General features: G+C 45.2%; 1 protein-coding gene across 3 annotated transcripts in view; it reads right to left on the reverse strand.

Moving 5' to 3' along the window:
• Positions 1 to 12241: 12241 nt before the first annotated feature.
• SERTAD4 (SERTA domain containing 4) overlaps positions 12242 to 16306 on the reverse strand; it is a 33831-nt gene continuing 29766 nt past the window's right edge. For all 3 annotated transcript variants that reach the window (XM_039914778.1, XM_029047515.2, XM_001509459.4), the window contains one exon: positions 12242 to 15931. In XM_039914778.1, the coding sequence (XP_039770712.1) occupies positions 15140 to 15931 (792 nt within the window). In that variant the 3' untranslated portion in view covers positions 12242 to 15139. The remainder of the gene's footprint in view (positions 15932 to 16306) is intronic.

Here is a 16306-nt window from a genome sequence, read left to right on the forward strand (position 1 = left end):
CTGTGTTTTCCAGAAACCCTGACAATAATGATGACGGTGATGACATTTGTTAAACGCTTACTAATTATTAAGCACCGTTCTTAGCGCTGGGGTTGCTTTGTAAAAATCAGATTGGATAGAGTCCTTGCCCCATGTGGGGCTCACAGTCTCAATCCCCATTTTACAGATGAGGGAATGAGGCACAGAGAAGTGAAGTGACTCACTCAAGGTCACACAGCAGACAAGTGGCAGAGCCGGGATTAGAACGCAGGTCCTTCTGACTCCCAGGCCCATGCTCTCTCTCCCCTAGACTATGCTGTCAACCAAAGGATCTGGGAATGTTTCAGCTGTGTGTTTTCCCCAGGGCAGCGGGGAGGGCTCAGAAGGAACCAACGCGGCCGCAGGTCCCAACAGTCACAAGAACCCCTGGAAAGAGACAGTTCACCTCTTCTATGCCTGTGTCCCATTAGAATGCCAGCAGCATGGCTCAGTGGAAAGAGCCCGGGCTCGGGAGTCAGAGGTCATGGGTTCGAATCCCGGCTCTGCCACTTGTCAGCTGTGTGACTGTGGGCAAGTCACTTAACTTCTCTGTGCCTCAGTTGCCTCATCTGTAAAATGGGGATTAACTGTGAGCCTCAAGTGGGACAATGTGATTACCCTGTATCTCCCCCAGCGCTTAGAACAGTGCTCTACACATAGTAAGCGCTGAACAAATACCAACATTATTATTATCACTTCTTTATTTTGTACCTCCCAAGTGCACTGTCCTTAGAGGACACTCTATACTGTAACTCACTCCTCTTCTTCCTCCTTCCCTTCTCCCTCCTCCTCCTCCTCCTCCTCCTACTAGTATGTGACTGAACTATGGAGTCGAGAGGATGGCTCTTAGACGGTCTGCTCCACCAAAGGGTCAGACACAACAGAGAAGGGGAGGCGGCCACAAGAACAACCCCAAGTCCCTTCTTTCAAGGAACCGGGTGTAAGACCTTCTGCTGGCCATTTCTACAAGGCTCAGGCCGAGCTGGCTCTTTGTTGCGGAGAGGGGAGGCACGACCTGATGCAACCAAGGCTTCCTTGTGTCTTTCCATGAGCTCAGCCCAGTATAAACAGTTTTAAGGTGAGACATGAAAGGAAATGGGCAAGTCAGCAATTATTAGTCTTCTGCTCTGCTGCTCCACTCCTCCTGCGGTTACTTTCTCCAACAAGAACTTACTTGCTGTCTGCATTCTCCCTCTCCCGGTAGGCAAGATTATCAAAGGCGCGGTGGAGTTAAACAAAGTCTGCTCCCGCCTCTTTCCTAAAACCCTGAGCTTGTAAACCCAAAAAGCCCCTGGCCCTGCTGATTCTGGCTCTGGAAGGCAGGGCCGGTCGGCTGACCATCCGGTAACCTGCGGGTGGCTCACGTTGCTCCTGGAGTTTCCCCAGGCAGGAAGGTTTTGGGACTTGGAAGCAGCAAAGCCAGGCGCCACTGACAAAAGTCCTGGTTGTGCCTTGGCCCTGCTGGCATACAGGAGACTGTGCATTTGACCAGCGAGACACCACCTCCTGTCTGGCTGAAATTCAGCCTCAAGCAGGAAAGAAGGGAATCATTCCAGCAAAGGTTCTTAACTTAGCCTTTTTCTCCATGCAAACTCAGGCCCACGCCCGTGGGCAGGCCTAGTGTTTGTGACTGACCAACTGGCAGGCAGGCAGTGCTCTTAGAGAAACCAACGTGAGAGCAGGCATGAGCATTCAGTGGCTTTGCACGCGGGCTGGAACTCTATGCAAGGTAATCTACCTGCATGAATCATGTGCCTGGAAAGTAGTATCATCTTCAAAAACAAAGGACAGATTTTATGAGTTTGTGTGTTTCTACATCCAGATCCCTAGGTCCTAGGCACTGGACAACATGGCAGGGATCAGAATAAGACACCACTGTATTTCTGTACCCGAGGGTACGGACAGTTTAGTTTACATCTGCCATTTGGGCTAATGTTTCAGGAGTCTAGCAGCTGGGTCTGTTTTAGTTGCTGGTTTCAGAGCCCCCAGCCCTGTCTATACCCTGTAGGTGGGCAATCGGATAAAGAATTGTGGGGAAGATTAGAGTTGGTCATTCTTCAGAAAGGAATGAATTCTCCAGAATTCATTATTATTATTCCCAGAAATCCCACCCCAAACACTGACAAGTTGGGTCGGGGGTGGTCAAAGACCTATCTAGAGGTTCATGATTATGAGTAAGAATGGTAAATATGTTATTAAGACAGCTAAATAGATGGTAATGCCAAATAGGGCATGAACTTAAGGTCAGCCATCCCACACCAAGAGGTTCCCCACTGCTTCTCAGTCTTCTACACAAGATTCAGCTGTACGGGATACAACTATTTGTTTTGTTCTGTTTGTTTTATGGTATTTGTTAAGTGCTTATTATGTGTCAAACACTGTTCTAAGTGCTGGGGTGGATACATGTTCCGTGTCCCACACGGGGCTCACAGTCTAAGTAGGAAGGAGAACAGCTATTTAATCCCCACTTGGTTGAGGAAATGGAAGCACAGAGAAGTTAAGTGACTTGCCCAAGGACACACAGCAAGCAACTGTTCTAAGTTCCAAAACTTCCCTCATCTGGTGAATCCCAGTCACCCTCTGCCTACTTGGAAATAAGAGACATCTGCAGTGCTTTCCTCCCCTCCCCTGAGCTCTTTCTACTCTCCCATTCTCCCCGGGGTTCTGTCCAGACTTGTTCCCCATGACTCAGGCCTTGAGGCTTGCACACTTGCCTCTATCAAGTGTTCTCCAGCCCTCTCCGACCTCTCTGGTTCCTAGCTCATCAATGGCACCCATCTCACTGGTCTCCACCTCCTCCTTGCTGGCACATGCCCCGGCTTCTGAAGGTTTTCTGAGGACGGTGCACTCACTCTCTCCCACTCTCACTCCCTCTCTCTTCCTTCAGCTCCTCCCATCATAGTGGCTGTGAGTCCAAGTTCCTGGATGCCCCATCCCCTTTCTCTTTTTGATAATTTCTCTTCTCACCACCACCAATCTTCACCCCTCTTTTCTAAACTCTCTCTGGTGGGCCAATGTCATTCCCAGGCTGAGTCATTCAGAACCAGTAGGCTACTCCTCTTTGGAATTCTAAGGCCCATGAACTGACCTAGAGGTCAAATAGCCCATTCTCCTATTTCCAAGCAAGTCTTCATTCAATCATGCTGGACAAAGAGCCATCTTCCGGTCCTTAAAATCCACCAGATAGGTTATTTTCTTCAATGAGAGAGAGGTTAAGAGGCCATAGACTGGAGGAAATTGAGTAGTTCTGGGGTGAGTACCCAGAAGGGGTCCCAGAAAAGACCTCCCTCGGCCCCCAACAAGTCTTGGGATTCCCCCCACCCCAGACCAGCTTTCTCACCTGGTGCTCTGCTCAGCATAAGTACAAATATGGGATAACTTCAAGGCTGCCCTGGAGGATGAGGAGTGGGAGCAGCTAAGTATTTCTTTCCCTCTCCTCCTTACTGGTGCCTCGACTGAGGAAGGGTATCCCTGCAGCTTAAGAAGGGTCCAGGCCCTGCCATCTCTAGTCCTCTCCTGTTTCCACACCTCTGCCCAAGCTGTTTTTTATCCAAGTCTGACCCACAGCACCTATATCTGTAATATATTTATTTATATTAATGTCTGTCTCCCCCCTGCTTTAGACTGTAAGCTCATTGTGGGCAGGAAATGTGTCTGTTTATTGTTGTATTGAACTCTCCCAAGCGCTTAGTACAGTGCTCTGCACAGAGTAAGCACTCAATAAATACAATTGAATGAATGAATGATTATCTTGTATCCACCCCAGTGCTTAGTACAGTGCTTGATACAACGTAAGCGCTTGAACAAATGCCAAAATTATTCCTATTATTACTTCAGTCAATCAATTATTACTGCCTTTTGCTCTAACTTGGGCCTGGACCCTTGCTCACCCTCAGCAGGGAGGCCCAGAATTCTCCAGGTAGGCCTGCAGTTCTCCCCACAAACACGCTCATTGGTCTCACTCATCTCTCATTTCTATAATTTTATGATTAAAATAAAGTTCCCAAATTGCCCTTAATTAGATTAAGACAACTATTGTACCAATTGAAATGATTATTAAAATACATTTACTGAGAATGAACAGTTGTTTGAAACTAAAGAATATTATTCTTCTGGAAAAATAACTCTTCAAACCCAATCCCTAAACTGAGCAGCTCGGTCCGCAATCCTCAGATCCGAGCTCGGTTTTGAGTATTTGAAATATAAACTTCCAGTTGGACATTTAACAATCTGATTCCTCGGCCTGGGCTCGATATTCTAGACGGAAGAGGAGCTTCCTCAGGCCGCCTCACGTCTCTGCTTCTCTGCTGTGTCTCCCTGTTGGCCTGAGCTCTGTAAGCTCAATGTTTCTGGACTGCGCATTTAGGTTGGAAAGAAAGAAATAATACAAGCGGGGCTGTCTCCCCCTCCATTCCTTCATGCTCTCCCCACCCCCAACCCACTGCCCTGCCACCCTTGCCTAGGGGCCTGACAGCCAGGCTGCTAATCTGGGATTTACTCTCCCTCCCTGTCAGGGCTTCTTGATCTAAGGAAATGGGTGGGAGGAGGGAGACTGAGGGAAAAGAGGGGAGGGGCAGAGGAGAATGAGCAGAGTCTCATTCGGCGCTGGAAAAGTAAAGAGTAGTCGGGATGTAAATCCCCTCTCCTGGAAGCAGGATGCATCTGTGCACTGCCAACATAGCTGACAGGCATCGGGCTCAGGGGAGGATCAGCTTCAAGCAGCTCTGCCGCTGATCCCTTGGCTTCTCCCGCTTCCCTCTCTGCTCCTTCTCCCCCCGGCTCAGAGCATGTGTGCGTTTCAGTGGTACCCAACTGGAGAGAGAACAGCTTGTGCTGTCATCTTTAGGTGGGAGGGGGTCTGGGACAGCAGAATCCCGGACTCCCTATGCCCTCATTTGGAGGGTCCTTAATGGGTGGGATGCTTATTATCTCTGGTGGGCAGAATCGTGGCCAAAGATCAGGGGGAGGCGAGGAGGCAAAGAGATGGCCAAGGTGTCGAAGTGTTGCTCTGTCCTCGGAAGGGTCTGGGTCAGAATAAAAACTGCCTCCTAACCCAGCTGAGGAAAGCAGAGCAGGGTAGATTGGGGGAACAGAGATGAACCTAGGCCTGAGGGGAAGTATAAGGCAGCAGATATACATATACGCGTGCATGTGCACACCTCCCCATCTCTTCAGCTGGCACCTGCCCAGCTGCCTTCCCACAGAGGAAGTGTTAGCCTCCGTTCTTCGCCCCCCGCCTGAGGTGAGAATAAACAGAACTGACAGCGGCCCCAATCCCAGCCAACATCCCCGTCTGCGCTGCCCAGAGCAGTGGCATGGCGTGTCCACGGCTCCACCTGCCATTCTCAACTCACGACTCATGGGAATGGCTCGACTCCACGGAGAATCCGACTGGGGCTAGGAGAGGAGGAAGACTGGCAGGTCTGGGGAATCTCTACCTGAAATGTGGATTTCCAGGATGTTTAAACGCATGTCGGCACCAGGAGACTGGATGCCTCAGGCCTCTCTGCAGAGCTGCAAAATGTATAGTGCAACACTATAATGTGTCTCTTTGTTATGCTAATTATTCCTTTCCAGCTGGTGCCAGCTGCTCACACAAAGAGGCCCCAGAGCCAGCCAGCCAGCCAGCCAGCCTGGCAAGGACCGGGAATCTAGTGGGCAACCTTCATTTCACCTCCTCCTTTTGGCTTTAGGGTCGGCTACGGCTCAGTGGAATTAGCAAACCCAATTCCAACTACCCAGTGAAGTCAATGATCTAGGCTGGGGTCCTCTGCCCCAGCCAGTGGGCCCGCCCGGGGAGGATTTGCAGGTGACTTTTCCAGTGTTCAGATTACCACTGTCCCCTGAGGCCGGGGCCAGGGGGCGTCGGAACAGGTAAGTCATTCCTTCAGGAACCAAGAAAGGAACTGATGAGAAACCAGTCTCTGCCTTCCAGGCCACACAGCTAATCCTTCTGTAAACCGAAAGCAAATAAGCCAAGTGGAAAGAGCAGGCATACAGATGTGGTTTACAGGCCCTGGGGATCCCAAAATTAAAACTCGTGCAATTGTAGGGTTTGGACCCCCACCAAATGGCACTAATTGGGTCACGGGACAATAGTCTCTGCTCATTGGAAAAAAGGCAGAGCCACAGCTGCATGTTTAAGAATTGACTTTTTAAAATACAAAAACGGAACCAATGTCCTATCGTTCCTCACCAGTACACCAGAGAGCTACTTGGAATCACTGTCCTTGGGCAGATGAGGTGATATCTCAAAGCCAGCTTGTGACTGTACCAACCACAGCACTTTCTGTGTTTGTTTGTTGTTGTTTTTTTAAAATCAAGACAAGTACCATGGGGGAGATAGACACATCTTAGAAGAGCACCATTCTGGCATGATGATAAAAGCCATGTTTGGAAGAGGATTGGTAGACTGGAAAATAGACTGGCTGATGATTTTGAAAGGATTGGAGAGGCAATTTCTGAATTTCACTGGAAAGAGCAAGAAAAGGAGGTGGGTCACAGAAAAATTTGGCTCAATGGTTAGGAAGGATGTTTCTTCCCAGAGAGCACCGTTTGCTATTGCTTGGGTCTCACCCGCAGAGGGAATACTGGAGTTAGGAGTGAAGGCAGCACTGCTAGCAGTATTGGGGGTAGTTAATGAGAGCAGAGCACCGGGGGATGGCACTTGGGCATCCGGCAAAAGGAAGACACGATCTCTGCCCTTGGGGAGCTTACAATACCAGAGACAGCGGGCCTCAAGTGACAAATGAACCACAATTAAAACGAAAGACTAGTGATAATGACATAAATGAATATACTTCCATAAGCTGGTGGAGTGGTATGACCAGAAAGGTAGAGGAACTAACCCCAGAATTCCTCATGAAAGGGTGTCTTTTCAGAAGTGGGGTGAGGGGAGGACATGGATTGGTGATGCTTAGGGGCGAGAGTATTATAAGCAAGAGTTGGGCCAAGCATGATCCATCCTGTGTCAGATGGGTTAGGAGTGGTTGACCTGAGATAGGCTCCACTGGAGAGGTGCTCATTTTTTTCAGGTCCCTGAAGGGGACTATCTGGTGACTCTCTGGTACTTGGAGGGTTGAAAGAGTGAAAACATCACTAGTTATATGGCCCTCTTTCCCCATCCCTCTTCCTCCTCCAAGTAGGAATCAACCAACCAATTAATTGTATTTACTGAATGCTTACTGTGTGCAGAGCACTGTACTAAGAGCTTGGGAGAGTACAGTACAACGGGGTTGGTAGACAAGTTCCCTGCCCACAAGGAAGGAACAACTCCAAGTGGGATCTGAAGCAGAAATTATCCTGGCTAGCTCTGAGGATTGGCCTTAGGGGAGCAGTTCTGGCTGGTGGCCAGGAAATGAAGGTAAATGGGGGTCATGAAGCGTTGAAGAAGGAATCCCTGCAGAAAAGGCCTCTGCTTTGTGGGGTTATTGTCTCCTCCCACGCGCCCCTCTGGTTACAGGCATTTGGGGGCAAGAAGAAGGGTGGACCTGAAGTGTGGATTTTAAAGCAAACCTCTGAGGACAGTGTTTGTGCCCTTTCCCCTCCCAACTATTACCCTCCAAATATGTTACTAGGTAACTGTTTTTTAGATAACTCAGCCCCATTCAATGCTAATGTCTTTGCATCTTGAATGAAGTTTTCCTGAACATATAAAATGCAGAGGAAGTGCCTCAAGACTTCAGAGAGGTCATCATAATCACTGCCTTCAAGAAAGAAGGGGAGACAGGTGACTGCAGAAATCCCTGGGCATCTCACTGCTTCCCATGGCCATCAAGAGTCTGGCTGAAAACCTTGTGGACAGACTAGTGGAGAATATAGGCGATGCTGCTGCTGCTGACAATGATAGACTCTCCAGTCGAGAATGACAGGTTAGCCCAGCTCCTGAAGCTTCCAGACCTTTTACTTCCCCATTCTTCCCCTCTTTCCCTTTTCCTCCTCCCTTTTCCATTCCCTCCTTGCCCCTACACTTCTCCTGAAGTCCCCAAGTTCCACGTTTAATGCCTTGCCCCCTCAAAGCTCCACCCCTAAGTAGCCACTTGACTGTTGTGTGACCTTGGGCAAGTCACTTAACTTTTCTGTAGCTCAGTTACTTCATCTGTAAAATGGGGATTTTAACTGTAAGCCCCATGTGGTACAGGGATTGTGTCCAACCCTATTTGCTTGTATCCACCCGAGTGCTTAAAATAGTGCCTGGCACATGGTACCAAATATCAGAATTATTATCATTATGATTACTATTATTATTAATTATTTTTCACCTCCCATGCTCAAAATGAAAAGATGGTACCCCTGGCTGTCTTTCTCCACCTTGCAGAACATCCTAGATGGATCTTCAGTTGACAAGCAGCAAGGCTTAGTGGATAGAGCATGGGCTTGGGAGTCAGAAGGACCTGGGTGTAGTCCCAGCTCTGCCACCTGCCTGCTGTGTGACCTTGGGTAAGTCTCTAACTTCTCTGTGCCTCAGTTAGCTCATCTGTAAAATGGGGATTATTACTGTGAGCCTCATATGGGACATGGACTGTGTAACTGATTGCCTGGTTACTTTGTATCTACCCCAGTGTTTAGAACAGTGCCTGGCACAAGTAACCACTTTAACAAATACCAAAAAAACCCAACAAAAAGACTTCACCTCTGATGGCATAGCCCTACCTAGCAGGCATTCCCCTACCTGCCAAACAGGGAGAAGAAATTGAATCTCCTGATTCTCAGAGCCATGCCCCTTCCCCTGGACCAAGCACTATCTGAATCACAATATGGCTTTGAACCAAAATGCAGTACAACAGAAATGACCTTTACAGCAAGACAGATACTGAAAAGTACACCCCATACTTTTTTCAAAGACTGTACGCTACAGGTCAGTGATAAGGCAACTGTCCAATTCATCAAAATCTTAGGGCTATTCCAAGGCAGTATGGTTGGCTAAGACTGACCCTTTCCCAATCACTGAAATGAGAGTCCCAGGACTGTTTAACTTATTCTAGACTGCTTGATAATACAAAGTGAGGGACTGGAACCCAGAGTCAGAATACTCTTCTGAGTTACGTGGAAACTCTTCCAGTTCAACAGACTACACGCCTCAGCCAAAGTGCTTGAGACAGTCATCCACACTGTATGTGAACAACTACGTTCTCGAAGAACATACAGGAAGAGATCATACAAATGATTATGATTTGTTTTGCAGGAAGATTCAGAAGGGCTGTGGCTTGATAATAAATCTGAAAAAACTGGTTATATACCAGACTATCCAGACCCTCGCTACACATACAGAAATCTTCATCAGCAACCCAAAACTTAATGCTGCCATTGAGTTCTGTTAGTGTCTTCACGAGGCAAGACACTAGCTAACCCTGCACAAAGGAAGTAGAAAACAGAATCAAAAAGCCAGTAGTGCTTTTAGCAAATCTGTCAGACAGACTTGGTGGCAATGGGGGATTAAACTCCAAATGAAAAGGACAGTCTATCAAGATGCTCTGCTGTCCAGCCTTCGATATGGCTGTGAGAATTAGACCAACAACAGATTACACGTCCAAATTCTACAGCAATTCCACCTACCATCCCTTAGAAACTCCACTCAATTGGGAGGATGAAATTACCAATGATGAGCTCCTGGAACAAAGTCAGCTCACCAGGACAGAGGCAACTGTGCCTTCCCTTACACCATACTCCCTCCCAGGTTTGCATGAAACACTTATCGGGTCCACTCTGAACAAGAGGTTTGGGCATAAATCATAGTGAGAGTGTTTGGTCAGATATAAGGAAAAGCTTCCTACCGGGGTGGTTAAACACTGGAACTGGCTACCATGGACAGTTGGGGAGGCTCCATCTCTGCAGATCCATAAAGAACAGGCATCCTTCTGTCCTGGTGGGCTTAGACAGTCACCTGCATGGAGGAAGCGGGGTGCTGAATCAGATAACCTCTTGAGATCCTTTTTGGACATAAGACTACATGTGGGGGGAGAAAACTGGGCTCTAGGACTTTCTGGAATTTACCTAGAGGGGGCTTGCTCTTTGATAATAATGGTGATACTTGTTAAACACTTACTGGGTGCCAAGCACTGTTCTATTGCTGGGGTAGATACAAGACATAGTCCCCGATAACAAGGGGCTCACAGTCTAAGTAGGAGGGAGTAAGATTTAATCCCCATTTTACGGATGAGGAGACCGAGGAACAGAGAAATTAAGTGACTTGTCCAAGACTGCAAAGCAGACAAGTGATGGAGTCAGGGTTAACCTGTGCTCAAATTAAATATCTTAAAGAGAGAATGTTTCGGGGATTGCCTTTCACTTTTCTTGGAAATAGTCCACTGCTCTTTAGTTCATAGGGGAAAAAACACCTACAGAGCCTTGTTCCAGGAAAGGGTCTCCATAAACCAAATAATACTGAGCAAAGTGGAAAGAAGAAATGGGTCTATAAACAGTACTGCTCTAGTTACTTCTTGACCCATTATACGTAGGAAATGATGTTCTTTACCGATATATAGGCAGAATTGCACTTGCAGAGATTAAGTGCCAAGGACCAATTTCCTGACCTTCTACCTTCTCTTTGTTTGATAGAGATTACTTTTGCTAAGATTCTCACAACATTCCTCAGTCACATCATCTCTTTACTGTGTGAATGAATTTAAAGATAAAAATGGGGCAGTGCAGGACTGGTCCAGAAAAAAAAAGAATTCCAAGAGAGTTCCTTCTCTTCAGTTACCTGATAGGTTTTGAGCCAGATTACCTGGCTATAAAGCATCAGCCACCTTTATAATCTCATCAGAAGAGGTCTGGAAAAAAAAAAAAGAAAAAGCACATGGCCTTCCCTCCTCCCCACTGCATTTATGTACCTCCAAGGATCTGCAGCCTTCCGTGGCAGGCAAATCCGAGACAGCAACCGAAGATTCCCACATCTGGTGCTTAGCCCCAGCTGCTCCCGGGTAATGACTTGAACTGATTCAGGCTCCTGTTCCAAAGATATGCTATGACTGCCACAGGCTCTTGGGCAACACAAAGCCTCAAACTCCTCACTCCATTGTCCCAGGAGTTCTATCCGGTACTTCGTCCGTCGAGCCAAATGGAGGAGGTTGTAATTCTGATAAGTGATCTCCACACAGAGCTCTCGTCCTACTTCTCTGTGACCAAAAACACCCTCCCCAAAGTGGTTTCCCATTGTCAGATTGAATCTTGAATCTCACGAACTGGAAGACAAGGATTGGGCAGATCTCCAGGGAGCCATGTTTACATTCGAGAAGATGGACCTCATGGAGGTAGTTTGCAAACACCACAGACTAGTTTGCATAAATTACCTTAGTTTAGTCATCACTGTTTAGCCTGTCTGAGCCACAGAAGGAGTATGCAAAACAGGAAATTACAGACTATCTTAACAGCAGGTTTTATTAAATTCACTTGCAGAAGCGTTTTATGGCAAAATGCAAAATTTCAAGTGTTCATGACTTCAATTTTTTCAAGTGCTTTTCCAAGTGAGTTCTTCTAGCGAACATACCTGGACTAGAAAAACCTTCGGTACTGCTAACTATTTCACCTCGAGTCGTGAAACTGTTTTACATTAGGGGATATAATTAACAGTGCTACCGAAGGCAAGGGAATATGCCTTTCTAGAAGGTAGCTGTCTCTCATGATGTATATAAAACCTTGAGAGTGATGGGGGCTCCACCTGGAAATATGACAATCCTTTGGGCATTTATCCAATATGTGAAACACAAAACCCATCAATTCCACCACAAATGCTAGTAAACATTCACTGTCTTTGCCACACATTTTTCATTTTCAACCCTGTTTCTTAGGGTAAAATACTGATTCCATTCTCCTAAGAACTGCACAGCTCTGTATTTTGGGGCAATGGTTACTGGTGCCATGATGGACACATCCTGAGAGACAGAGTAAAGGAGTAAAGCTGTCAGTGAGGGGACAACACTAGCGACAACAGAGAGGAGATTTTAAATCAAAGGGGTCGCTGTGATGGGGGATTCTAGCAAAAGGAGGGAAGGAGGCTTAAAGAAGAATGTTTTCCCAAAAGAGGGAAGGTGGCAACACAGAGACTTTTTATTCTGTTTTGAAAAATTTTACCTGTAGGCATGCTGATTGCACCACATTAGAGTCCTTGAAGCCATTTTCGTAGGTTATTACGGAGGTGTTATTCTCCCAGAAGGAGTTCCATACTGTGTGCCTTGCTTCAAAACATCCACCCAGAATAAACAAGTTAAACAGAACTGCAATGTGGGAAAGAGTAGAGTCGCATCTTGAATAAAGTAAGTTATACAATCCAATACATTTTATCAAGTGAACAGAGGGCACGGAACAAAAGTGTGTCCCAATCATTACAGTAAAACATTAGGAACATCACAACAATCATACTCTTCTGGACAAAAATACTGTTTGTAGAATGTTTTGGGGGGTTTGAAATAGAACTATGCCAGAATCTCAGGACTTTGTTGTATAGGGTTCTAAGTGTTTGAGGCCCAAGGCAATACTCTCTATACAAAGAAGCACCTCGGACTAGGTTTTCCAGGCAAATGAAATGATGTCCAATTTTGAAAGATGAATTTTAAGCCCACCTAAAGAACTACTTTTTAGTATAAAATTTTGAAAATTATAAGCTACTTATTTTTACATTTTGGGATAGCAAGTAAAAGTCTCCGGGTACATCCAGTTCTCCAGTAACACGGGGAGCACACCCTTGCAGAACCCCGTGTTAATGAAAATTCCCGCTGTAGTAACCAAAGCTTCTGACGCCGTGCACCAACTGTTTCTTCCGACACCACAGCGAGCTGTATCCAAACAGGCTCGCGTTGTTGGATGAATGAATGTTCCTTAATTCCCTAACCGCACTCTAACCAAAACAAATAGTGAAAACATGTATGGCAGAACTGAATTTTCTGTACGTTAATGTGCATTAAAAAGTATAATCAGTACGCTTGACTTTTCTTACACATTTAAAATCCTTGTTAACAACATGAACCATGCTATGATAAATTCACTAACAAAACAATAATTGGCACCTGACAGTAATAATCAGAAATGATACAGGAATCCATTGGGATGGGATTTGGGGTGGGGGGCCGGCGGGCGGGGGAGAAGGGAAAGGAGGGAGAAGACCAGGTCCTGATATGTTTTTCATCTTCCTGACAATTCCACATTTCAGATTACTAGACTCTCAGGCTTCACATCAGCATGCAATTTTCTTAGTAGAGTACAACCCAGTTGTATGCCTTAAAATGCATTAGTGTGATTTTTCATAACAACTTAAAATCATTCTAGAGAACCTCGGAGGAAAAAAAACCTAGTTATTTATTTAAAACTCCATATTGCCCCTTACCTGGCTATCCCACTTCAGCCTCCCAGCATTTTCCAACAAGGGATTGAAGAAATGGATCCAGTAGCCATTAAAGATATAAAATATTACTGAATTTTGGTCATTTTAATAAATAGATCAAGGAAAACCTCACTTCACTATAACAACACATTAGTGTACAAGCATCTAAGTTCTAATTTTAAACATCAAATGTTTACCAAATATTGAAAATAAAGAACAGACATTACTACACTACTCAGATATAACACAAGAACATCTGTTTAAAAAATTGGTCCTTGTGGACAATTGTCCATATGATGATCCTACTCATACACTGTATGAATGAGACCTATATTTAATATTAATAGCAATAATACAAAAGCTTTTATCTTGGAGAAATAAAGGGGGCATATACTTCCACCATCTGATTTTTGGTTCCTATTAAGCATTGTCAAAGGATCCCCAGGCCAATTAGTAATTCTGTACATGGGAGCACTCATTAGGTAGAAGGATAGCTGGAGATCGGAGGGGGAAAGATGCTCCAGACACTTCTGAAAACACGCTTATTGAACCGATAAGTATGAAGAATGAACAAACCTGCAACAAACATTGCAGACTCAAGTCCCATTTCTCCAAGATAACTTTTCTGAAACTAAAATCTTTACATTCATTTAAGAGAGAACCTTAATGATCGCCACATCATTTATTATGAACATTGTGCTTCTTAATTAACAGCAAAAGTCATATATAAAAAACCACATGCTTTTGTATTCTAAAAGAGTGAAATTATGCTAAACAGTAAAGTATAAAGCATGCCACTGGTTCGTGAACTTCATTATACAAAAAAAAAAGACCCAGCAACAGACAGTTGCCATAGAAATGCACAAGCAGCTAGTGCTGGTTTACAACAGATCTGTCTCCATTGTTTCCTCAATCCCTTTCTAAAAATGCCAAATCCAAAAGCAATTGGGCATCAAAAACAAGGAAGGACAGAGATGCTGAATAAAAAGTTGAACTCAACATTTCAAAGGTAACAGTTTTCCAACAATATTGATCCACCCTGTGTTTTCTCTGTTTATGTTAAATCCCTGCTGTAACTCTGATTTTATCCTTAATTTTTACACTGGCAAAAATTAAGATAAAGTAAGGCACCAAAAAAACGCCCTGTTTAACGACAAACCTCCACAAGCTTCATTACTCTTCACAACCAAGCTGAAAAACTTGCAACTGATTATGGACTATGCAGTATTTTGATTTCAATTTCACAAACAGGTGTGTTTCATTACAGACTATTTTCATCAGTCAGCATCAGAGTGTAATGGCCAGTTCTTCCTGGTTCCCTACAGCCATCCATCCAGTCTTCCATTCAGAATAAGCATCGTATTGTATGTAAGAACTGGACTGGTCCCTGCTGGTAATGTGGACTTGCTTACCAAACATCTAGCTTCTTAATTTGGCAAAATTGATGAAGTTTTATAGTGAGTGACAGACTCTTAATGACAGACTCCTTGGGGGTAAGGGAGATAAAGGGCCTGTTGTCCCCTGCTCCAAACTGTTCTACTTGCTTTTTTGTGGAACAAAAGTAGGATATACTTGTAAGCAGTAATTCAACTGTTTGTTTTTGTTTTTTTTTAAGAAGTCTCCATATTGCTGCAGATTGTACAGATGTTTTATGCAATCTGCTCTCCAGGCATTAAAACTACACGACATGTTCATGGCATAATTGTATCAGTTGTACAAAACTATAAAATCCATTCAAAATAAAATTTATGGTAGCTAATTGATCATGCTGTGCATGCTTCAAAGTTATAGTAGAAAGATGGCTCATATTTTACTTGCTTTGCTGCAGCACAGTTTATTACTTGGTAAAGAGTCCTTTTTCCGTAAGGACTTCTTCCAAGACTCACTTACATTGCTCTTTTCATTACATCCAGTCTCAAAATAATCATAAAATTTGCTTTTACATTCAAGAGCAAGATCGCCTCTCGAAGGTTCACGGCTTACGGCTATGCCATCTCGCTCTGCATCATCACTTTCCTTTTCATTTAATTTGGCCTTTTCCTGAACACCGGCAGACCTGGCATTAGTAATGAATATTTCGTTAGCAGGTATCTGGTCTTCACTCCTGTAAACGGGCATATTGCTCAGGCCATAATCCTCCTGATGGGAACAACTTGGCAAAGACATAGGGGGAGAAGAACAGGAAGAAGAAGAGGAGGAGGAGGAGGAAGAGGAAGAGGAAGAGGAGGGGGAGGAGGAGGAGGCAGAAGAATTTCCCATGTTAGCATTAACAGAGAAGGGCAAATTTAGATAGTGACTGCCACATTCTTGATAAAAGCAGCAAGTATGAAGCTTTTCACACTCCTCTTTTGCCATCCGGAGGCGTTTCCTGTAGGGACAGTCTTGAGCCATGAACCACTCTTGTGTGGAGGCCCCACTAAATGAACAGGCTGAAAAGCACCAGTTATTCTGCATGATAATTTCTCCATGGATTCTTTTCATTAAATTGTTTATGAGGACAGATCTCCGGAGGTATACTTCGGGGTCATCGATAAACTTCAGCTTTTCCAAGGACATGTACAGTATGTGGGCCCGCTCCTCAAAAATAGAGATGGTCTAAAAATCAAAGAGGAAGAGAAAAAGGAAAGGGTTGGGTAACCTCACAGAACACGTATCACAGTAGTATTCTTGAACAGCACATCAGCCATTTGCCGGGTCTTTGGATGAGAGAGTTGTGAGGGTCTGACTTTCCTTGGGTTTGTTGGGTTTCTTTTCCTCAGAGGGGAGGCCCCACTAGGAATTTACTCCATCCTTTGCCGCCACGATGGACGGGCCCACAAAGGTTGAAGCTTCAGAGAAACTTGCTCCCCTCCCACCAGACGGATCTACAGCGTCAGGAGAACACCACACCTGCTAAGTCCCTTCGATATATTGCTCAAGTTGGAAGAAATTAAAGAGATGTCAAGATGTAACCCTCATTACACTGAAAGA

The sequence above is a fragment of the Ornithorhynchus anatinus genome, chromosome 19, assembly GCF_004115215.2.
Source record: "Ornithorhynchus anatinus isolate Pmale09 chromosome 19, mOrnAna1.pri.v4, whole genome shotgun sequence".
Lineage (NCBI taxonomy): Eukaryota > Metazoa > Chordata > Mammalia > Monotremata > Ornithorhynchidae > Ornithorhynchus > Ornithorhynchus anatinus.